Source organism: Mixophyes fleayi, chromosome 2, assembly GCF_038048845.1.
Source record: "Mixophyes fleayi isolate aMixFle1 chromosome 2, aMixFle1.hap1, whole genome shotgun sequence".
In the NCBI taxonomy this organism is placed as follows: domain Eukaryota; kingdom Metazoa; phylum Chordata; class Amphibia; order Anura; family Limnodynastidae; genus Mixophyes; species Mixophyes fleayi.
Genome location: NC_134403.1, coordinates 66,698,302 through 66,722,855, shown reverse-complemented (window position 1 = coordinate 66,722,855; position 24,554 = coordinate 66,698,302). Strand labels below are relative to the sequence as shown.

Sequence of the window (24,554 nt, the reverse complement as noted above, 5' to 3'; positions counted from 1 at the left end):
TGCTCGATCGGACTAAAATCTGGAGCATTTGAACTCTGTCATGATCCTCAAACCATTCCTGAAGAATTGTTGCAGTGTGGTAGGGCACATTATTCTGTTGAAAGAGGCCACTGCCATCAGGGAATACCATTGCCATGAAGGGGTGTACTTGGTCTGCAACAATGTTTAGATAGGTGGTACGTTTAATATGCACATTAAAGCAAAAACCCAAGGTTCTCCAGCAGAACATTGACCAGAGCATTACACTGCCTACGTCCGCTTGCCTTCTTCCCACAATATATCCTGGTGCAATCTCTTCCTCTGGTTAACCACACACACACACACACTCGGCCGACCACATGATGTAAAAGAAAACGTGATTCATCAGACAATGCTACCTTCTTCCATTGCCCAGTTCTGGCGCTCACATGACCATTGTAGGTGTAGGTGGACAATGGATCCTTGGGCACACATGACCCTGTCGCCGGTTCACCGGATGTCCTTCCTTGGACCACTTTTGGTAGGTACTAACCAATGAATACCTGGAACACTCCACAAAACCTTCCGTTCTGGAGATGCTCTCACCGAGTCGTCTATCCATCACAATTTGGTCCTTGTGAAAGGCGCTCAGATCCTTACGTATGCCCCTTTTTATTTTTTGCTTCCACCACATCAACTTCAAGAACCGACTTGCTGCCTATTATATCCCAGTCATTGACAGGTGCCATTGTAACGAGATAAATAATGTTATTCACTGCACTTGTCAGTAGTTTTAATGTTGCGGCTGATCGGTGTATAGTTTAGTGAATTGAAAATCAGCTGTAGATAGAAATAGCACTCCTGCAGGATATCAATAACATACTTAAGAACATCACTGAAAATATCTGCAATTAAGTTAACGATATTTCTACAATGTTGCCAGCAGTGGGTTACCCTTTCAAAGAGCCCTTCAATATACATATATATACATATTTATATTTAATGAAATGTGTTTAATCACAGACCCATGTTAATCTGCCGCTGGTCTATTGTATGTGCGACCTTATTTTGTACATTTGGGAAGTAGAAGTGGTTCATTATGAGTAAAGAGTAATCTCTCGCTGTTACCAGTCCTGTGCCTTCAGGTTAATCTTTTCAGATGTTGGAACACCCTAGGACTGAAGATAATTCTGTCTTGAGTGAAAGGAGAAAAGCTGGACACAGATTACAGGACGTCCTACACAAGTGAACAAGCTACAACACATACTCTGTTTCGGCAATTTTGGAGTGGCACCCCTGGCACATCCTCTTATGTTTCAGAAGTCTGTCCGTCCGTGAGAAGGCCTGGTAAAAACAAGTGTTGAGAAACATTAGAAAAAGATGTAATGATATAATTGATCAGTAGAACAAACATAGCTTCTTTGCACAGTATGGTGGATATTATAGACATCATGTTAGTTTAAGTGTAGGATATAATAGGTGGATGCATTTTTCCTTCTGGAACATACATCTTTGCATTGCAACAGAAGGACTCAATCATTGGTATGAATAAAACATTGTGCTGAAACGGTTCTTTTGGTAAAAAATATCTAATGCAATGAAATGCCATGGATGATCTCTGAACCCAGTGAGCACTAGATAGTAGAGTGTGCCGACATGTTATGTTATATGAACCAAACATCTTGCACACAGGATTGGTGAAAGGTCAATTTTGAAGGATTCATTTCTCTTTTCAATCTAACAAACTAAAGTTGAGCCAGAGAAAAACAAAACCTAGTGAAACATTTGACATTTTAGCCTCACAGAATGAAAACAAATCCCTTCGATAACCCTAATATAGAAACTGGATAAATTCCCTAGATTAATTCACCTCCATCTAGGTTTTGTAGGAAATCCATAAATTTTAAATTAAACTTCTGTTTGAATTGTAATCAACACCTCTTGTAGTAAGGAATTTCACAGATTTATCACCCTTACAGTAAAGAACCCTTTCCTATGCCGATGGTGAAACCACCTAATCCCCCCATTTGCTACTGATGACCCCTTGTCGTCTGTATGGTCTTTGGTACAAAAAGATCATTAGACAAATCTTTCTATGGTCCTTGCATATATTTATACATATTAATTTGGTCACATCTTAGGCACCTTTTCCTCCCACAGGAAACAAACCTAATCTTTCTAATCTATCTTCATAATGTAACCCTTACTTAATCTAACCCTTGTTTAAAGAGTGTGCCCACCTCTGAAGCCACAAGTTCATGTTACTGCGAAATACCTCAAACTGTATGCCATGTTCAAGATCTTGTCTAACTAGTGACTTACAAAATACTATTTTGCTTTACCCCTCTTACACATCCTTGGATTGTATTCACCTTTGCAGCTGCTGCCTGGCACTGCCTGTTGCTACTCAGACATCTGTCAGCTACTATTCCAAAATCTTTTACCAACTCTGTTTTTCACAATTGTATTCTATTCAAGGAGCACCTTCAAGTACCATTGTTATTACCACGGAGAAGCATAACACTACATCAATCTATACAAAGCTTAATGTAATGGAAGCCCCTGCGCACAGAACCAAATGCAGCCTCTTTATCCTTTTGGCACAAATCCCCTTCCTGTGCTCAAAGTACTGATACATGCAAAATTAAAAGGAACAAGATGGCGCTATTGGTGCACTATAAAGCACAAGTCCATAAAAAGTCTCATGTAAAAAAGGTCAATGCTGATGAGGTTTTCCACTTTACTTCCAATTCACTTGTTTCTCATATCAGTCCATTGAATATGAAACGAAAAAAACATCCAGAAATAGGGTCTTAGAATAACTTTGATAAAAGCTTTTAACAGTTGCACTCTTTATGGTTCCCCTAATCACCAGTGGAGTATACCATACAACATGCAACACCCCGTGTTGAAAACTGGAAGTTTGAATAAATAAAATGTACACTTACACTCAAAACGGATGAACAAGTCCAGTTAGTGACTTTTTTCTTAAAGTTGCAGTTTTAGTGTACACCGTACCAATATAGAAAAAGGAAGAAAATTCCTCATGTGTAAAAACGTAGATACATTTATTTCAACAATGGGCGCACATCCCGATAAAACAATATAAAACATCTACTGTACAATCCACGACTCTCTTGTGAAGGTGGACTCTTACCCTCACTCAGAGATAAAACGGGCCCGTAAGGAGATGTTTTCTGTCCGGGTCCGGATCACCGGCTCTATCACTCACAGATCCCGCTGTTCCTGGGTAGAGGGGAGTTCCCTTTCACGTTCTGCTTACGTCACCTCCTCCTTGCCAACGCGTTTCGAATACCAAATCTTTATCAAGGCATGATAGGCAGACATTCCCACGATCTTAAATAGTGTTCTCTTAATTGATAATCCATACAATCGCCGCTTCTCACATAGCGGTTTAGTCATATAATATAAGGATACCAATGGTCTTATAAACAGCTCTTATGTACATGAATAATAAAAATACAGACCAAATATAAAAAAATATACAAGCCAAATATAAAATTATATAAAAAATAAAAAATAAAAAATCTATAAATAAAAAAATTCTTTACATTTGTAAAAACATTTAAATAATCTCTGCTATGAATATACATTTGTATCCTAACACTCAGAATTCCTTTTCATATCCCTCTTTAAGAAATGGGCTTAAAATGCCACAAAGTCTATTAACAAACGTCTAAAACTACCATATATGTCTGGATATTGACCATTAAAGTCTCCAGGTTTTATACCTGGAGACTTCTGTCCGGACCCGGACAGAAAACATCTCCTTACGGGCCCGTTTTATCTCTGAGTGAGGGTAAGAGTCCACCTTCACAAGAGAGTCGTGGATTGTACAGTAGATGTTTTATATTGTTTTATCGGGATGTGCGCCCATTGTTGAAATAAATGTATCTACGTTTTTACACATGAGGAATTTTCTTCCTTTTTCTATATTGGTACGGTGTACACTAAAACTGCAACTTTAAGAAAAAAGTCACTAACTGGACTTGTTCATCCGTTTTGAGTGTAAGTGTACATTTTATTTATTCAAACTTCCAGTTTTCAACACGGGGTGTTGCATGTTGTATGGTATACTCCACCGGTGATTAGGGGAACCATAAAGAGTGCAACTGTTAAAAGCTTTTATCAAAGTTATTCTAAGACCCTATTTCTGGATGTTTTTTTCGTTTCATATTCAATGGACTGATATGAGAAACAAGTGAATTGGAAGTAAAGTGGAAAACCTCATCAGCATTGACCTTTTTTACATGAGACTTTTTATGGACTTGTGCTTTATAGTGCACCAATAGCGCCATCTTGTTCCTTTTAATTTTGCATGTATCACTACATCAATCTACATTACATATCAACTGCCATGCCGCGGACCATTCATTTTTATAAATCTTTCTGTAGCAAGTTACTATCCTACTCTACATAGTTTAGTGTCCTCAGAAAATATGGACACCTAACTTTATACACCATCTAGAAGGTCATTAATAAAAACCCTGAAAATAACAGTGCCAAATACTGAACGCTGTAATACACCAATACAAAATTTAGCTCAATCTGAATATTTTAACATTTATAACTACCCTTTCTTTCTTCTAGCCTTCAACCAATTCTCTACCTACAGAAATACTTTATTCTGCCGACTAAGTACTCTCATTTTATCATCCCCAATGTTTGTCAGAGTAACAATCATTCAAAACATATATAAAAAAAGAACAAGTACGCAAGGTTGAATAAGGAGGTGCAGACGTGAGACAGAGGTTAGAAGGGGCCCTGCCCGTAAGAACTTACAGTACAGTCATTTTATGTATCAGATTATTACGTGGAATGGTTTTAAGCAGCTTTGACACTATATACAATAGATCAATTGTATTACATCAATGGACTACTAACATCCGATCTGAAACTTACTTTCTCATCAAACTCACCACATGTTCTCCCCGTATTTGCGTGGGTTTCCTCTGGGTGCTCCGTTTTCCTCCCACACTCCAAAAACATACTGGTAGGTTATTTGGCTGCTGACAAATTGACCCTAGTCTGCGTGTCTGTCTGTGTGTGTTAGGGAATTTAGACTGTAAGCCCCAATGGGGCAGGGACTGATGTGGCGCTTTTTAAATAAATGGTGTTGGTGATGATGGTCAGGCACAAAACCATACTGACACGGCGTTATCAAGATATCAGTAAATCCAGTGTACAGATGACCACTATTTGCCTGTGTCTATGGTCATCTGTCAACAGTAATAACAGGCACGCAATGCGATCAGGCCATTTGGCCTCTGCATATAATGGCTGTACATGTCCAATTCGGCAATCCACTTCTGGTCAAATTGAATAGTTAGCAAATAGGGCTGAGAGGCAGGAGCAGCCTGCGTGTGGCACGCTTAAGAGCTCAACAAAACTTTACAGAGGCAGTAAATGTAATAGCATCACAGAAGATTCTAACCACAGAACCGGCAAATCAATCAAGTTCACTACCTTTAAATGGCGGCAGAGGGGTGGTGTGAACGGGATGACCAACACACGCTACTATCTCTTGACCATGGTTTACGATTGATCCTCCTGCTCACACGACCACATGGTTAAAAAGGTAAAAGAAATTGAGAAGAGCTAGGGCTTTATAAGGTTATATAAAAGGTGGGAATGTAGGTGAGGCAATTGTGCAGGTTCAGATGACAGTAAAACCACACATAGAAATTCACACTAAATAAATTATACAGTGTTAAAGGAAGCATTTTGCAAGAGTAAATAATAGCGATGATGCATCATCTCTTGGCATCAAGATTAATAATGACAATAACACTGTAGTGTTACTTTGCTAACACTGTAGTCATGAATGGTTGGGTCAGTTGAAGTGGTTTCAAAGAGATATGGAATTCCACCATGGTGTCACTTGTTTGCAACAGTCTGAGCAGTTTTTAAAAACTAGTTCTATTTCATCTCAATTCTTTGTTATGGAAAGTCAGTGGCCTAAAATTAGGTCACTAAAACATTTGAGGATAATACATGATTTATGCTAGTAATTCATCATCATCACCATTTTGTTATATCGCCACAAATTTGGCAGCGCTGTACAGAGAATATTTGTCACTCACGCCAGTCCCTGCCCTAATGGAGCTTACAGTCTAAATTCCGCAACACACAGACAGACTAGGAGTAATTTAGTCAGCAGCAAATTAACCTACTAGTATGTCTTTGGAGTGTGGGAGGTAACTGGAGCACCTGGAGATAGACCAGACGCACACACAGGGAGAACATAAAGCCCTATTGGGGAATCAAACTCATGACCCCATCCCTGTGAGGTAGAAGTACTAAGCACTCAGCCACTGTGCTGCTCTCTTTAGTGGAAAATAATATCTGAAAGTTATTACTAAAAACACATTTTTTAATAATTGTTGCTTATCTATCAAATATAGTGTTATATAATTTCATATATATAACCAACAATACTACTGCACTTGAGCAAGGAGGCAGGAAGAGATCTACAGCAGATCTCAGATTAATGAAGATTAAAAGCAAAAAAAACCAACAAAAAAAGTGTACACTCTACAGACATCACTACATGGCCAAACATATGAGGACAGCGGAACATCACATCCGTATGTGCTGTTGAACATCCATTTCAAAACCATGAATATTAATATGGAGTTGGCCCCACCTTTGCTACTGTAACTGCCTCCACTCTCCCTGGAAGGCTTTACACTAGAATTTGGAACATGGCTGCGGTGATTCCCATTCATTCAGCCACAAAAGCATCAGTGAAGTTGGCACTGAGGTTCGGTGATAAGACCTAGCTCACAGTGAGTGTTCCAATTCATCCCAAAAGTCTTAGATGAGGTAGAAGTCAGGGCTCTGTACAGGCCAGTCAAGGCCTTTCACAACAAACTCGGGAAACCATTTTTTCATGGGCCTCACTTTGTGAAGAGGGCATTCTCATGCTGAAACAGGAAAAGGCATTACCCAAACTGTTTCCACAAAGTTGGTAGTACTAGCACACAATTCTCTAGATTGTCGTATTCTGTAACATTAAGATTAAGATTTCCTTTCACTGGAACTAAGGGTCTCAGGCCAAACCATGACAAGCAGCCCAGGACCATTACTCCTCCTCCACCAAACTTTACAGTCGGCCGCATGCATTCAGAAAGAAAGTGTTCTCCTGGCACCTGCCAAACCCAGATTCATCTGTCAGATGATGAAGGACATTTCGTTCCTCCAGAGAAGACATTTCCACTGCTCACCGGTCCAATGCAAGTGTGCTTTACACAACTCCACTCGATGTTTGGCATTGCAAATGGTGATCTGGAGGCTTGTGTGCGGCTGCTTGGCCATGGAAACCCAGTCTATGAAGCTCATCACGAACAGTTCTTGTGCCGATGTTGCTTCCAGAGGCAGTTTGTAACTCAGCAGTGAGTGTTGCAACTAAAGAGATGATTTTCACGCTCTTCAGCATTCGATTGTCCCATTCTGTAAGCTTGTATTGCCTAACGCTTCATGGCTGAGCTGCTATTGCTAATAGACATTTCTTCTTCACAATTATAGCACTTACAGTTGACTGGGGCATCTGAGTGTTGAAAAGGTGGTCTCCTATAACAGTGCCACACTGAGCTCTTCAGTACAGCTCGTTCTACTGTTAATGTCTGACTATGGAGATTGTATGCCTGTAAGCTTCATTTTATGCACAAGTTAGCAATGGCTGCGGCTGAAACAGTCAAACACACTTATTAGATACTAATTAGAAGGAGTGTCCATATACTTTTGGCCATGCAGTGTATATGCAAAGGTAATAGTGTGATCTCCAAGTAATTTTGTTTAAAAAGCAGCAAAATGCTGGAGTAAGTAGAGAATAAACTTCTAGCAGTCTGTCCATGTACATCAGACATAGCAACTTTCTTCAAAGATCATAATTCAATGAATAACACAGAGATGGTGGTAGACCAGGATAGAATAACTGTAGGCTTTGACCTGCAACAGGCTAGATTGTTTTACTTTTTAATATTTTTAACTAATCACTGTTCCAGTAAATAGAACTGCTTCACTGAGACACATAACTCTGAGAAAACGGAGGCTATCCCAAATATCCGAGGCCCGTAGCTGTACTGCTCTAAGAACACATAAATGAAGGACACATTACCTGCTGACATCGCTCACACTGATAAGGTTTCTCTCCACTGTGGACTCGTTTATGTCTGTCCAGATGATACTTCTGGATGAACTTCATGTCACACATGTCACACTCGTAAGGTCGCTCTCCTAAATAAAATATAATACAATGTGAAACCCTACTGAATGGAGACACTTCACAATAATCTTACAGATCTTTTAGACCACGTAAACCGGTCTTACCTGTGTGGATGTACAAATGTCTCTTGAGATGGTAGCTGCTCCTGAAAGCCCCATAACAATGTTCACAGATAAAATTTTTGGGTATATTGAGTGAAAATGGATTGTTCTCCTCTACTAGGACCACCTGCAACACATAAGAACAGTCTAATTAGCCGCAAGACAAATGTACAAGTATTAACACCTCCATTAGAACAGTCTCATACCTTCTTGTGGCTCTTACTGGCTTGAGGAACCAACGAGGCTTGATTTCTAACAAGAATTGGTTTTGTTGTATCTTTATGTGATTCCTACAAAAGAAAAACTTAAATAAAGGAAAAACCCACACTACAGAGGAAGTAATTGGTCACATACATCTCTAGTGATGATAGTGTAGCTCCCTACACAGAGCATTAACGCAGTATAAAATTCATTTTAAAGAGTTACGAAACCTACAACAAAAGTGGAGTATGAAACACAACATAAAAAAATATTTGCATCTTTAGAGGTAAAAGTTCCCATGCTGCGAGTTAAAACCTTTGATATTTTATGTACACTGGTTATTTAGAGGAATCCAATCTATGTAACTTTAATAATCAGTCATTTATGCTTTCATGCTCCAACAAATTGTTTTGAACAGACTAAAGAGGCAGGGAGTCTTCTGTGCATAGGGAACCGTGTACCTGGTAAAAAGTGACTGTGGCACTGTATGGTATAGAAAGGCAACGCAAACACAAAACTGACAAAAGTGCATGCTCCATATTGGAGAGTTTATTTGCTTAAAAGTGATGGAAGATACTAATCAGATCATTATCAGGCACTCTCATAAATCTAGTCTGAAGATGGCCGCTATTGGCCATATAATAATGTATAGTATGTTGGCAGCACGGTTCCTTAGTGGTTAGTGATATGGATAATCAATTCACACAAATGGAAGTTGAATTAAAGCTGATTATAAAATTAAGTTAGGATGCTTAAGAGTTAAGAAAGCTACGTGCATAAAATATAGGTTGACAAATTAAGCTGTTTTACTTCTATAGAAATATTGCTGTATGTGGAGAAACATGTCTAAAAAGTATTGCAGTAACGTATCTAAAAGAAATGTGCCCTCCATTATACATATTAAGGGAATAGGGAAGTTGTGGTACAGTAAGGTACCGTAAGTTAGCGTCTTATAAGATGTGGCAAGATTCATTTGGATTAATGCCTATATCTGGGGGACGAGGGGAAGATATTGATAGTTTCTGATATGTGGAGTGATATTATTGGTTTAAAGTTTTATATGATGCTCTATCTACGTATTAGTTTGTGGTTTTAAGGCATAAAATGCTTGCAGAAGTAATATGAAATTACCATTATTCCTTTTGAATTGAATGGTCTGTATTGTGCATACATAAATAAAGAACATATTCTGAAGAGACTTCGTTTTTGGATTAATTCTATAAAAATCCATATCAGTTAGCACTTCTGCCTCACAGCACTTGGGTCATGAGTTCAATTCCCGACCATGGACCTATCTGTGTGGAGTTTGTATGTTCTCCCCGTGTTTGCGTGGGTTTCCTCCCACACTCAAAAAACATACTGGTAGGTTAATTGGTATTGCTATTAAATTGGCCCTTAGTCTCTCTTGGTCTGTGTGTATGTTAGGAGATTTAGACTGTAAGCCCCAATGGGGCAGGGACTGGTGTGAGCATGTTCTCTGTACAGCGCTGCAGAATTAGTGGCTCTATATAAATAGCTCATGGGTGCAGTCATCTTCCTACTGCACTAGTGATCCTACTGCCCTGTCCATATATGGCCAGCATTAGGAGACATATTTGCACCATATGTCTGGCTAATAAGGTATGACACTGACCCTAAAATAAATGATAATAAAGACGACATTGCAGTGAGGTAGGTAACAATAATCCATTTTAAACCAGTGATGGGTACTCGGATATACTTTGAGGGCCACATATTAGCCTTAATTTCAAAACACCCACTTGCTCCAAAATAATCACCCCGAATGTCGCCACATTTACATGTTTTCAGATGTTTCACATTATATAAACACCATATGTTTTAGGTTTGGCATTCCTTCTACAAATGGTGTTGGATCAGGAGTTTAGATTTAGCCATGCAAATGCATATTGCTCTTTTTATGGAGTCTATTAGAGAAATGCAGCCATGCTGCACAATTACTTAAACCTTTGTAAAATGGGATGGCATATAAATGTGTTTTTCATACCGATGTTGTGCAGCTCAGCTCCTCTGTGTCTGATATTTCAGTTATTTCCTCCACATCGTCGTCTCCTTCATCGCTTCCTATTGTATGTGAAAGGCTGGCACTCAGCATTCCCAACTTCTTACCCGCTGCCGAATGGAGAAGACTCAATCCAGAAATTCCTTCACAGCCCAGCAGACGGCGCTGTTAAAAAAACATTATATCCACATAAATACCACAAGGGAAATATAGTCACGAGGCAAACAAGTCTACAAACACATTTACATATAACAGTGATATTTCTCCTCTGCTTGTTCTGTTATTATACATTAAGGCAAAAGGTGAAGAGAAAGTAACATACAATGTAAGAAGGAAAAAACTCAGAAGCTTTCCTTAAAACATTAAAGAGGTTACCCATCATAAGGTGATAGGGAGGATTTTGATGGAAATCTCTCACCACCCAAAACTACTAAACAGACAGTGGTCTCTTTCACACTCCCAACAATTTGCATATTGAGACTGTCCCATTAGGTGCTGAAACGGCTGCAGGAGCACTTTCTGTGCCTATGGGTCTAGTGCTGTGGGTAAAAGAGGCAGCCCTAGATTGGATGAGTGACATGGCCAATCAATTAGAAGCATTAGACCTGGAAGATCTGCTTCAAGGAAAAATATATACATCTGTCATGGGGCTGCTCGATTACGCAACAGCAGGGAATTATTCAGTTGTGTGATCTTAATAGATTCATTTCATAAATTGCTCCCAATGTACTGTGTCCACCATAAAGCTCAAGTGATTGATCTGCTCCATAGTGTTTAATGTGAGGAGTGATTAATTGCTCCTTCAGGTCTTAAGTGATTATAATAATAATAATTATAATTTCTATAGCACCTTTCTTCCAATAGGACTTAAAGCACTTTAAATTGCTGAAGGTTGAGACAGTCATCTTGGGAGTGCATAGCTGCTATTCTATAGAATCATGCAAATCAGTCCCTACCCCTTTCAAGGATTTCAAAATAAATACATATGTCAGTGAGAGATCCCACAGTTGGTTAGTACATACCCAAACAAGTGCTTCATCAAGAAGAACAACAAATATTCAAAACAAATGCTAGAGAATGACATTGACAAGCACCAATCAGGGGAAGAATATACAAAGGTTTTAGAGATGCAATATTTCCCAGAACAATGTCCACCATAAACAAATAGGCACAACTGTGAATTTGTCCAATACAGGTTCCATGCAAGAAGCACATTTGTTACATAGAACATAAAAGCACTCCGACAGTCCTACAGCGGTAGACACAGGAGAAACTGTCCATGGAACAACAATAACCCAACCACTTTACAGAACTCTACTTTATGGGACAGTGGCAAAAAAGACAATCGTCACTGAAGAAAACTTAAATGAAATCCTGAATGCCAGAAAGCATGTGGCAACCCCACATATCAAGTGAAGGAAGATAATACCAAGATTGAGCCTTGTGGCCTAAACACTAGTCATTATGTTGGAAGAAAAGCTGCCACCTTGCATCAACAAGAATGTTATCCCAACCATCAACCATAGGGTGAGTGACTGTATAATGCTACGGGGATGCTTCTCTGTTTCAGGACTGGAAAACTTGTCAAAAAATAGAGAGTAAAACTGAAGGAAGAAAATACAGATAAATTATGGGAGGCAAAACAGCTACACTCTGCTGGAGATGTAGAGTTTGGGAGAAGATTTGTATACCAGAAAGACAATGACCAAAGGCATAGGGCAAAAACCACAATGGAATGCCAAATCACTTTATTTATTTAGTATAATCAACTGAGATAAAGGTATCACAAAACAAAGACTGCTATGTTGCACTTACTCTTAAAGCCCTCAGGTTTCAGATCCAGGGAATATGCTACATGATAAAATTAACAAGCCAGAAACATAATAAAAACATAAGACATGTCCAGTACAAAGCAGCCCCACAGTGGAGGTTGACAGACCTGGGTACCACATGGGAACAGGAAAGAACAGGGGAAGCCAGTTAGTCACCTCATGAAGAAGTGAGAACAAGCTATAAGCTTCAGTCAGACCAGGCTAGTCAGTAGGAGGAAAGAACCATACCTAACCCCATTTACCTAGTCAACACTAGAAAGGGAAAGGGGTGCCTTGGAGAATCCTCATCAGAACTTTTCACAAAATATCCTAGCCCAAGAAATTGCGGATTGTCACTTGTCCCACCAATTTTCACTAAATATATCACTTTATAATTCAGGCTTCTTATTCTCCTATGCTTTCTAGCTATGTCTCTACATCACCATTGTTTATTTTTGTTGCCCTGCCATACGCTCTACGTTGGATACAGTGCGCAGACAGAATGTTTGTGTCATATCCCAGGACAAAGAAAATAAACATCTCTATTGTAAACACACACGGCTGAAAAGCACAAGAGGAAGCCAGAAAGAAAACAGAATGTATTTATAAAAGTTGCAGGAGGGTATATAAAAGCCCCATAAATTAATTTAATCTGAAGGTGGAAAAACACTTTAAATGCACTAATTAAGAGTACCATACATTTCTCTATGTTTTACAAAATTATCAATATTTTTGTTTTTATGATCAGTCAAAGAATAATAAGATGTTCTGTAAAAATCGAAACTTTTCATTTTAGAAAGATGATGTTACCTCCTGGAAGGCAACACAATCTCCAACAACAAGCACCAGTCAATGAGTAAAGCAACCTAATATTTAATGTTATAGACAGGTTACACATCGCGATCCTGTTAATCATCAAAACTACTGCCCAGCCTGATATGTGGGCAGTTTGACCATGTATAAAGCCAAATTGGACATCTGGTCATTCAGTAGGCAAGCCAACAAATAAGATGGCAACAATGTTTCCTGCCAATGACCCCACTCACAGACCAATATGGGTACTGGCCAAGAAGATTTATATGTCTGCAACCAATGTTATTGGATTCTGACAGCACCAGTTTAACTTTTTTGGCCGACAAATGCTGACTTCGATGTGAGTTGTCCATTTAATTGGGGGGACAGTCTAAGCCAACAAAAAGTTATAGCATTCCTTGCTCTCTTATTTGAAGACTAGCAAACAAAATACAGGCTAAAAAAAGAGATTTGAGATTTCTATAGATAGGTCATGAGGTTCCTCACATCTAGCAGGGAGATGGGAATATAGTGGCTACTAACTGCGTTTCTGTGCAAATGAGCCATCTTCAGTCACTCGGCAATATCCTGTGGAGGGAGTGTGGCCGCAAAGTCTCTGTCCCAATGTCTCTCACCACGATCAATTCATAACAGTCCTAAGGTGAGAAAATAGAGTCAGCTGGGTATGAACTAATTATCTAACAAGCAAAAATAATGTTAATATAAAAGAAATCCAATTTCATGTCAAATTTACTGCAGAAATACCTTACTGTAATTTCAGTCTCAATGCAAATCTACCTTAACTACAATATCTCAAGAGCTAGTTCACACCTATGCATAGGGAAAATAGGTTAAAACGCATGAAAACTCTTTATTGATGCATTTTATGGGCTTTTCATGTGGTGTACTTCAGCCAATACAATCTTTGTACTGGTATCACGTGTTAAGCAATTAGAAATAAGACGTGTTGTGTTCTAGCATTTTTAAACGTGGCATTCAAATTTAAGAATGCATTTCTGGGAAGGCCTTAATTTGTCCTAAATTTAATGTGCTTTTCATGCACTTGTTAACTTGTAAGAAAAAAAAAAAAAAAAAAAGCACAAAAAAGGCAGATACAAGTGCTAAAGAAATTGTTCACTCAATGTTTTATTTAAATAAATATCCTTCAGTTCAGTTGAAAATACAAATACGTGAAATGTTTCAATTATTTTTGTATTTACAAACAAACAGGAAATAACAAGAGAATGAAAAAAAATCAGTAATTTTACATTTCCGTAGACATAACATAGTTAACAGAATATAATTAGGGGATAGGTAAAGGGGTGCTGAAAGAGAAAAAAAGGGAAGGGAGGAAAGGAAGTACTATAGGTAGAGATATACAGTAACATAAACCATCACAGTAAAACACCTCAACACTGTTATTATAGCTTCCACAGGGCCTAGATGCAGGATCAGGTGTGCACGATAGAGGCAATGGAGGAGAGTGCTGAACTGCACCAGGGTGCAGTGTGCAAGTCCTTTATGTATATCACTGGGGTTGGAGACTACTTCAACAAAGGAGTCCAAACTAGATCAAATTTGGCTTCCTTGTCATGTAAATAGTATAATATTTCCTCCACGCCTGCGATGTGCCACATAAAATTTTCATAGGGTGGTTAGCCGCTGCTATTCATTGTGAGCTCCCTTTTAGTTGAAAACAAGATATAAAATGATCAGCTTCTCTGCAGCACTAAGGCTGGTTACCCACTGCCATTAGGTTGAACCACATGTGATGGATAAAAGACTCTACCAAGAGGTCGCCTCTGCAGACAGCGGGTGCTAATGGTTATGGGATCACTGGAACTAATAGGTTCTAGCCCTATGGCAATTTAAATTCTTACTTGTGTTAGAAAACCACAGTAGAAACCCGATTTTAAATGTGGGTGGGCAAGGAGACAAATTATTACTGTTTTATAGAGAGCTTCAACATAACATATTAAATTAAAGGTGTTGCCAGCTATAACCCGACTATCAGAGAGGAGTGGGTAGATTCCCCCTCCACCAGCAGCCCATAAGCAGCTCATTTTTACTGCAGCTCAGTGAAGCCATTGTTCTCCCCACAAAATGTTGCCAGCTGGGTAGCATTAAGAAGCAGCTAGGTGGGGGAAGTGTAATACTTTACAATAATATTGAAAAATGTTGAAGGTTATTGCCCACACCTGCCAGGACTGGTGGTCAGTTGTCCAACACACACTACTGGCTGTAGTGCTAACATGGCCCCTGTTAAAACAGGAGTAACAATGGTTTATTCAATAACAATAGTACTCTATCTCCAAGACCTGGGTGGTAAGTAAAAACAGCCAGGTGAAGCAACCGGGAAATAGGTGCTGGGGAGAACACTGGACGCTCAGTATTACAATTTGTCCAGTATTCTTAAATAGAGCTATATGGAAAATACGCGCTTTACTTTGCAGACTAGTTGTTCAGCCCAATATGACCAAACTGTTCATAGATTCTGTCATTTGGAGATCTGCTAATGGGCACTATAGCAGGCACCCTAAAAGCGGTGCTTAGAGCTAGGTACCAAGGTATTGCAGCTACTTGTTTTTATAAGCAAGCAGTTGTAATGGATACAACTGTAAAAGTTCAAAATACGTGGAGGTTCCATGATGGGGGGTCAGGTCTTCCTCAGACACTAATCTTGTGTTCCTGTGGTTGATTAAGGACTATTTGCACAGTCAAAACTCTTGTTTGCTTTAGTTATCTGTATTTACTTTCTGATAAGACAAGAACATTTATACAATTTTTATAAGAAGAAAAAAAAAATCTGAGCTTTAATTAAGGGTGCACAGAGAAAGCAATTATGTTAGAGTTAATTCGCTCCCAGAGGATTATTTTCAATTTAAATCAACAGAAAATTGTATTGTGGCTATGATACAAACATTCAGCTTAGTGTCCGTTTATGCAATTTGGTCATATGTCTGGCCAACATTTAAGATAAGGGTACTATGTTAATCTTTTTTCACCAACCAACACTCTTTGTGTGGCTTCTAAATAACCACCAAATATGTCTTCCCTTATCTTAAATCACAATTATGATTGTACGGTGTGTTAAATCTGGTGGGTTAATGAGCATGTGTGCATGATGTCATCAGCACAGCATGGAGACCCGAGAAGCTAACCTGTCACCAAATGTAACCAGTGAATGACCAGATCTAACCAATTTGGTTAAAATGTGGTTCTACTTTATGTTGTCAAAATTGAAAGTGCCGGAATGATCAAACTGAATAAAAGCTCATAGTGTATAGCTAGCCTAGCTGTAGCCTACATATTAAAACAGGTAGCTTAGACTGAAACCAGAGGATAGGTCTTGATAAACAGCTATAGCACAGCAAACGGTATTCTCTGTACTGAATTGGACATTGTCGGATACATAGTCACAGGTAAATTAAAGAGGCAGCTGATTCTTTATAGGAATTGCTTTGCCATACTATGTATGTTTGTTTTTAGCAGCTATACCTGGCCCTTCCTCCATCAGTGATGTACAGAACACAATCTGTTTCTGCTCAGCAATAGAACACATGAGTAGGATGAAACTTGAGGATACATTATTGGATTTGACTGTGTAGCACAATTTCCTAATGACCAGAGATGTAGCATTCTGGTAGTATCTATGGGGGTTCAAAAATTGACTAGGATAGCGGGATCCGGCAAGCCCACTTGGAACTTCCTTGTAGCGGTAACAGGGTAATCGATCATACCCCATTTTGAATTGGATTTCAAATTGACAGGATGGTGACCTAATTGGCCATACATGCTACCATTAAGACATAAATGCTGACATTAAGACAATCTTTACTTCCCTGTTTAGGGATAGCTGAAGAAACATTTATAAAAACTGGCGCTAATTTTGACCAATATGTTATCTTCAATGATTGTACCTATGACTGAATTCCGATTCATGCATACACACTATACACGTTTTAAACAATTTTTTCACAATTTTGCGTGCTGGCCGTGTTTTTTGTCTGTCGTAACCACATCTCAACATATTGCAACTCCATACAAACTGAAGCAATATATGGCCTCCCAGCAGCAATAAATTTACATAAAGCACATTATTCCAAATAATTAACATTTTGACACCGCACCACATGGGAGATCATCATCATCATAAATTTAAATATACAGGCCCAGAAAGGAATCGCTCTTTGAGGAACTATCTGCAGTTGGTAGAGCAACCGGTCATAATTTTGTACACACTGCAGGATTGGAACGATTTATAGTTCTGCTGAACAATCAAATGAAACGACGATCGGTACTTTGGAACGACTTTTGTTCATCATGTAAATGTACACACTAATGCAATATTGTCCCAAACTGCCATTTATCAATCGATTTACCCAATAGTCAACTGAAAACACTGTAGTGTGTAGCCAGCCTAACACTATTTACAGATGGCGTTAGCCATTCAATCATATGGGAAGAGCATCGCAGATGAGGGATCCGAAGATCCCTCTCCCAGCAGCAATTCCTGCTCTCCCCTGCGCATGCGTGACCCTAAAATATGACCTACTGCACTTGCGCAGTAAAGATTCTGGGTCATAATCTGAAGATTTGTTTAGGAAAAAATAATCGCTGGGACAGCCTCCTACAGATGCACTGTTCTGACATGACTAATAATAAATTGCCCTATTAATTAATCTGTCATCACTGCAACAAATAGTTAATGGGGCAAAAGTGCAAATAATTGTAACTAGGTCCCTAAGAATGACATTTATAATTGAAAATGCTTTTTCTCACCATTGTGGCATATGCAATAGTCTGCAGATTCTGAGAGCAAGAGGGGACATAAAAGACAATTGTGAGGTGTCGTGACTAAGGATGATTCAATTAGCTACAAACATCCGCAAGACACTTCATGGCATAAATCTCTGCTCATTTCTCGTTGAACCCCATAGATGTGCGGGAGAAAATGAGCGGATGTTTCTACTGCAACTGCCGGCGATGTGCGTGGTGCGATGTCCATGTGCCCCAGCAACGGCAATTGAATCTCCCCCTAAGTGTCATTTATGAAAAAATATGCAAGGTTCAATGCATTTATAGGTGTACAAATGCGCCTCATTATCCACCTCATGCATAACAAGGAGCATTCCTACTACCACCTTCATTACATTTTGGGAACTGTTCTGCAACAAGGACTCTGCATGAGCTTCTGAGGGGTTTTACTGTCTGCCTGTAAATGTGCATGGTAGAAACAGTAAAAACATTACTAAGTCCATCCTAACAACTACCCTAAACCTAGTGCAGTTTATCCCTCCTCTTGCCTCTTATATATACGTTGTTAGTCCTATACTTGCCGTTGCCGAGTATTAGTCAACAACTGAGGTTTCCGAATATAGAGACATCAGCGATTCAACTAGATGGTGGGATGAAGTTTTTGGATAAACTTGTATTGGATTCTGTAGCTTTCTTTAAAAAAAATGTTTACTGCATTATTTTTGTAATAATGTCTCTATATTGTTAACCTGCTGCTGTGGTCTCAGAAGATGGTTACTTTCAATAGGAAAGATTAGGTTATTATGAACTAGTATCAATAAATCATTATTTGTGCCTCAGTAAATGAACACGATTCAAGCAACTCAACACAACAAAAGATTAGGTAGGTAGTCATAAAGGGCTTAAAGAAAGACACTGTGGATAAAAATGCGTTTTCTTAACAGTAACATTCACCATACTATTTATTAAAGATACCAGTTTTCACAATAAGTCCCATTCATTATGTTGCTTGCAATTAATCACATTTCTTTATGTATGTCTGTCTTCAACAGCAAGTGACTTACTGACTTTTTTTCTTTTTTACTAGGTCTGTTTTCTGCTGCTTGCCGTCTTACATCTTACATATAATCATCACATCTTCCATTATGGTCTATGGGTGCAATTTTATTTTTCTCAAAATCATGTGTGATAAAACATAGACACAGCAAGCAGCGAAACATTCAGACTGCGGCTACAGTACAGAATGATGAGATTAATAGAAAAACCCTAGTTTGTGTCAGGTCAAATATGTGAGGATCGGTAATGAGGAGAGACGTAGTATACTTTGCTCTCTACACATTCATTTTGCTAAAAAAAATATCAATAACCCACTAGGGCAATCAATATCAAGTTACCAAATTAAATCACTGTACCACTACCACCATTAATTGTCTGTATGGAAAATTGTAAGTCAGGAAGAAGAAACAAAATCATCTATGCTCTTAAACTGCACACTAAAAAACTGATAAATATGTGAGATGTTGTAACACATCTGCAGCAGGTCAGGTGGAGGGCTCACACACATAACTCTGCATGGCAATGTAAACACACAGCAGTGTCTGGTACAGTACAGATCATACTGAATAGACATAAGACAAAACCTCTACAAACTAAACACGTATACCTCACTGTACAAGACACATAAATATACTTAGCACAGGACAGCCAGTATAACTTGCAGCTAGACTTCCTATTTGTATTTCTATGATGGGGGTGGGTGAGGAGCTCCCAAACTATATAGTTTTATACATTATGAACGATTTCCCTATAGCCTGAGCATCACAAGTATGTCTGTATAAAGATCCTGTGAGCTGTGCAGAGGATGCAGACTTGTGTACAAGGGACACAGCGCTAATACATTACAATAACACGAGTTCTTCGTACCAGCTATTGCATGTTTAATAACCAGAGCCGCCCCCCTCCCCTGTGTCGGCTGTATCCGTTACTACTGCACCTAGAGAAAAGTCTGTGAGACGATACCGTTAATAATGGAAGCATTACTCCCAGGCCCAACTCATATACCTGGCCAGCCGCGACCTGCTTCGTAAACCACTTCTTCCGCTGCCCCGGAAGCTGTCCCGCCAGCTTCCTGTGCAGCGGAGCATGCGCACTGAGAGTGCGGAGGACTGTAGCCGCCATCTTACTAGAGGCTCTACAGCAAAACTACAAGACGTGGAATTACCAGTTTGTACACTTTGCTGCCGTACATAATGCATGTAAGCACCACTTGGTGCAGTAGTAGGACAGTTTCTGACTGTAGGAATGCTAACCGAACATGGTTTATATGTAAATGCAGAGCAGTCAACTTGCAATTGAAAAACATTTGTATGGTGAGATTGTTGGAGTAAGGCAAAGGTGTACAGCTTACTTTGATGGGGCAAAATAATTAAATGTAGTGTTGAACTGGGTCCACCAAATAGTTGTGATGATGCACTGAAGGTTGAGTGGCCAGCTGCCAGAGGTGGTGTGGCAGACACCAGAGAGGCATGGTCATTCACTAAACAGAATGTTAAGGAAAGGAAAATCGCTGCCCCAGTCACTAACTGAGTGATTGTTGCTTCTGGGACAGTTGTGAAACCCTACTGGTCTGGTTTTGTTTAGAGTTGTGAAACCCTGTTGGTCTGGTTTTGTCTAGAGATGTTCACTGACACCCGTGTTTTGGTTTTTGATCTGTATTAACTTCGTGTTTTGGCAAAACCGCCCTTACGTGTTCTGGTTTTGGACCCCAATTTTTTTCTAAAATCCTAATGTTTTTGGTTAAAAATCACATAATTTTGCTTTTTTTTCCCTACATTATTATTAACCTCAATAGCACTAATTTCAAGTCATTTGCAGTCAATTTGGACCATCTCACAGGTCACAATATTATTTTCATATACTTTCAAACAAAGACTGCAGCGCCCTGGCTGGATGCTAAGCAACAGAGCAATGACTCAAACAGGGCAGTTCCTAGCACATCTAGGAAACATTGCCACACAGCAGTGTCACTAAAGAAAAGCGTTGCAAGATGGAATTGTCCTTGGATCATGAAATCAATTATAGATCATTTGATTGCTCCACCCGTTCCTTGGATAACTGTGGTAATTCTACAGCTAATGCATGGCGACGAGCGCTGACTCCAGAATGTGTGCTTTTATCAGACCCAGATCAATCCAGGGTGCCAGACAATGCACTGAAAAGAGCCATTGTAATTCACAGCAAAAAGCAAGTTCACACTGAGCTTCGAATCAGCCCCAATTCACAAAAAATTATCATATAGCTATGCACCTTTGACATAAAGTGCAGGTTATTATTATTATTATTATTATTATCATTTATTTGTTAGGCGCCACAAGGTTTCCGCAGCGCCGTACATAATACAAACAGGAGACCATACAGGGTGACATAGTACAGAACAAAAAACACAAAGTACCAATACTTCAGAACTCCGGGCAGACATATGAGCGAAGATGGAGCAGAAGAACAGGTATGGAGACAGGAGGGGAGAGGGGCCCTGCTCGTACGAGCTCACATCCTAAGGGAGGGTGGACAAACAGGCACAAGAGGGAGCCATTAAAGTAAGGGAGAGAAAGGCGGGGCTGGTGGAGAGAGGGGAGATCGAGAGAAGGAGGTTAGCGAAGGAGCAACAGGTTGCAAACACTTTGTGCAATAGTGATGAAACAGCAGTGGACTGGAAGGTAATACATATACATGTCTATTTAGACATCCATGCTTACATTATTTCTGCAAGCAACGTTGTTCTTTGTTAATAAAACTGTTGTCTTTATACCGTTCAAAAAAATTAAAAATAATCCTCCACGATTTGTTGGTTATTGATAATAGGATCAGGTGGAGTTACAGCAGAGGTGTCACTAATTCTGGTTATTTCTTTTACAGTAGACAAGACCAGATGTCAAAATGTTGTGCTGAGTCATCTGCATCAATGGGTGTCTAAGATTTTTGCAAAGTATACAACAGTATATAGCACATGTAGGTAGCATTGGCACACAGCGGTAGCTGAAAGGAAAAGTGGTGCAAGATGGAATTGTCCTTGGACCCTCCCATCCACCCTTATGTTGGATCTTAAAAAGGACATGCACACTTTAACAAACCAAACATTTCAGCGACAAGGACTGCCACTTTTGAGGCTGATGTGCTTGGTTTTTTGGGCCCCCACAAAACAAGCTAACAATGAGCTTAAGGCACCTAAGGTAACAGTGCTGTTAATGAACTCTACTGTGGCAAGATGTCATCATCCTCAGCTTCATCCTCACTCTCATCAGTGTGTACAGTGTCCTCACACATTATTTATTCATCACAGCTGGAATCCACCATTACAGAAGTCTCTGTATTTTGAAGTAATTGACGAGAAAGGCCATCCTCGTGGAAATTGTAGTTAATTTTTATGAACATCATCTTTTGCATTTTCAGGAAGTAGCCTCCTACGCCGATCACTGACAAGGTTCCCAGCTGTGCTGAAAACTCTGAGTACACACTGTAGGGTGGGAAGCTTAGGCAGTTGGTACATGGATCTTTAAATTCCATTTTTTTCCTCCCAGTATGTAATGGGACTGTCTGATGTGTCTATTTCTATGCTGTCGTGAAAATAATGCTCCACCATCCTGGATGTTGATAGTAGGATCAGGTGGAGTTACGGCAGAGGTGTCACGTTTTTGGTCAATTCTTTTAGACCAGACCAGGGGGTAAATGTATCATACCCCAGTTTTTGCAACTCGCGGGAGATCGGCGTCTTCGCAGCTTAAATTTAAAGCAGCGCTGCCTTGTAAAGGGAATTTACAAGGCAGCGCCGCTTTAAATTTAAGCTGTGAAGACGCCGATCTCCCGCGAGTTGCAAAAACCGGGGTATGATACATTTATCCCCAGATGTCAAAATGTTGTACTGAGTCATCTGCATCATCCCTGGGTCTCTTGCTTGGGAAAGCTAAGTTTTTTCCTAGCAGCAGTTGAGTGAGAAACTGGAGGAGAAGCCGTCCTGTCACGTAACACTTGAGCTGTCATCTTGCTCACCAGGAGCTCCTTGCATCTCTTCAGATCTGGGTCAGTAGGAAACAAAACAAAGAGAAGACATAGCTCTTAAACCAAGGATCAAGCACAGTCGCCAAAATGTAGTGATCCGATGTCAAGATTTTGATGACTCTTGGATCCTGGCGAAGCGAATAAAGAACTTGATCTACAAGTCCGACATACTTGGCGTTATTGCTTTGTTTAATCTCCTCCTTCAGTTTCTCAAGCTGCTTTTCCAAAAGTCTAATTAAGGGAATCACTTGACTCAAGCTAACAGTGTCTGAACTCACTTCACAGGTGACTACTTCGAATGGTTTCCTTTCCCAATGTCATGGCTTGTGGAGTAAGCGTGGATGGCTTTTCCCTGTTCCTCCATTCGCACAAGCATATACAGGGTGTAATTTCACCTTGTCACCACCTTTTGTTTCAGTTGGTAGCAGGGCAAATTAAATTGCTCTTGTAGCTGTTGCAATCTCCTACATGCTGTTGCCGAATGCCGGAAATGTCCAGATATTTTACGGGCCACAGACAGCATTTCCTGCACGTTCCTGTCATTTTTTAAAAAGTTCTGCACCACTAAGTTTATTGTGTGAGCAAAACTAAATGTGATGGAATTCACCCATCTGTAATGCTCTCACAATATTGGTGGTGTTATCAGAAATTACATATCCTGAGGAGAGTCCAAGCAGGATAAGCCATGTTGCAATGACATCCCTTAGTTTTTGTAACAGATTGTCAGCTGTATGCCTCTTAGTGAAGCCGGTGATACATAGAGTAGCCTGTCTCTGAAAAATGTGACATACTTGGGTACATGCTGCTGCTGTTCCTGCTGGTGAAGGTGAATCACCAACCCAGTGGGCTGTAACAGTCATACAATCTTTAGTTTTCCCAGTTCCGCTTGTCCACATATCTGTGGTTAAGTGCACAGTGGGTAAAATGGCATTTTGTAGCCCAATAATTACATTTTTACGAACCCTCTAGAGGTGAGGAATAGCTTTCTAGTAAAATGGTGTTGTGATGGAATTTGGTAACGAGGACACAAGACCTCAAGTAATTGTCTAAAACCAGCTGCATTAATAGTGGATATTGGACGCAGATCTAATACTAACATAGTCGCCATGGTGTCTGTGATCCGCTTTGCGACTGGGTGACAGCTTTCATACTTGCTAGAGATTGTTTATTAGTTAGTTGTTGTAAACTACTAGTAGTCTTCTCCTTGGTCTGCTTCTGGGATGAAGATTCACCCCCAGCAGCAGCAGTGGGACTAAAGCTCAAGAATTCTTCTGAGGAATCGAGGATAGTGAAGTAGTCCTCAAGACTTAGCAACTTGGATGCAGGACTAACGCCGACCGCTACTGAGGATATTGATGAGGATGGTGTTGTGGGTGTAGATTGCAGGCATCGGGATCTAGCTGAGAGAAGGGACCTAGCTGATGATGGACTGCTTGTTTTTTTTTTAGCATGAGTTTCTGATTTTTCCAACAGCTTGCCATAAACTCACTTCAAATTGCGTAACATGGATGAGGTTCCTAGATGGTTAAGGTCCCTACCTCTACTGACTGTGGCTTTACAAACGCTACAAATGGCTAGACAACTGTTGTCAGGATTTGGGTAAAAATAAT

At 39.7% G+C, this 24,554-nt stretch overlaps 1 protein-coding gene across 2 annotated transcripts in view; it reads right to left on the bottom strand.

The window, feature by feature from the left end:
* The window catches only part of ZNF740 (zinc finger protein 740), a 32,061-nt gene extending 12,051 nt beyond the window's left edge, over nt 1-20,010 (bottom strand). The window contains exons 1-7 of one of the 2 annotated variants that reach the window (XM_075199162.1): nt 19,951-20,010; nt 13,639-13,787; nt 10,514-10,693; nt 8,514-8,597; nt 8,311-8,434; nt 8,099-8,217; nt 1,226-1,302 (exon numbers count right to left, since the gene is read on the bottom strand). In XM_075199162.1, coding sequence (XP_075055263.1) covers nt 1,226-1,302; nt 8,099-8,217; nt 8,311-8,434; nt 8,514-8,597; nt 10,514-10,693; nt 13,639-13,698 — 644 coding nt within the window. In that variant the 5' untranslated portion in view covers nt 13,699-13,787; nt 19,951-20,010. The remainder of the gene's footprint in view (nt 1-1,225; nt 1,303-8,098; nt 8,218-8,310; nt 8,435-8,513; nt 8,598-10,513; nt 10,694-13,638; nt 13,788-19,950) is intronic. The other variant, XM_075199163.1, reaches the window with a different exon arrangement.
* Nucleotides 20,011-24,554: the final 4,544 nt, after the last annotated feature.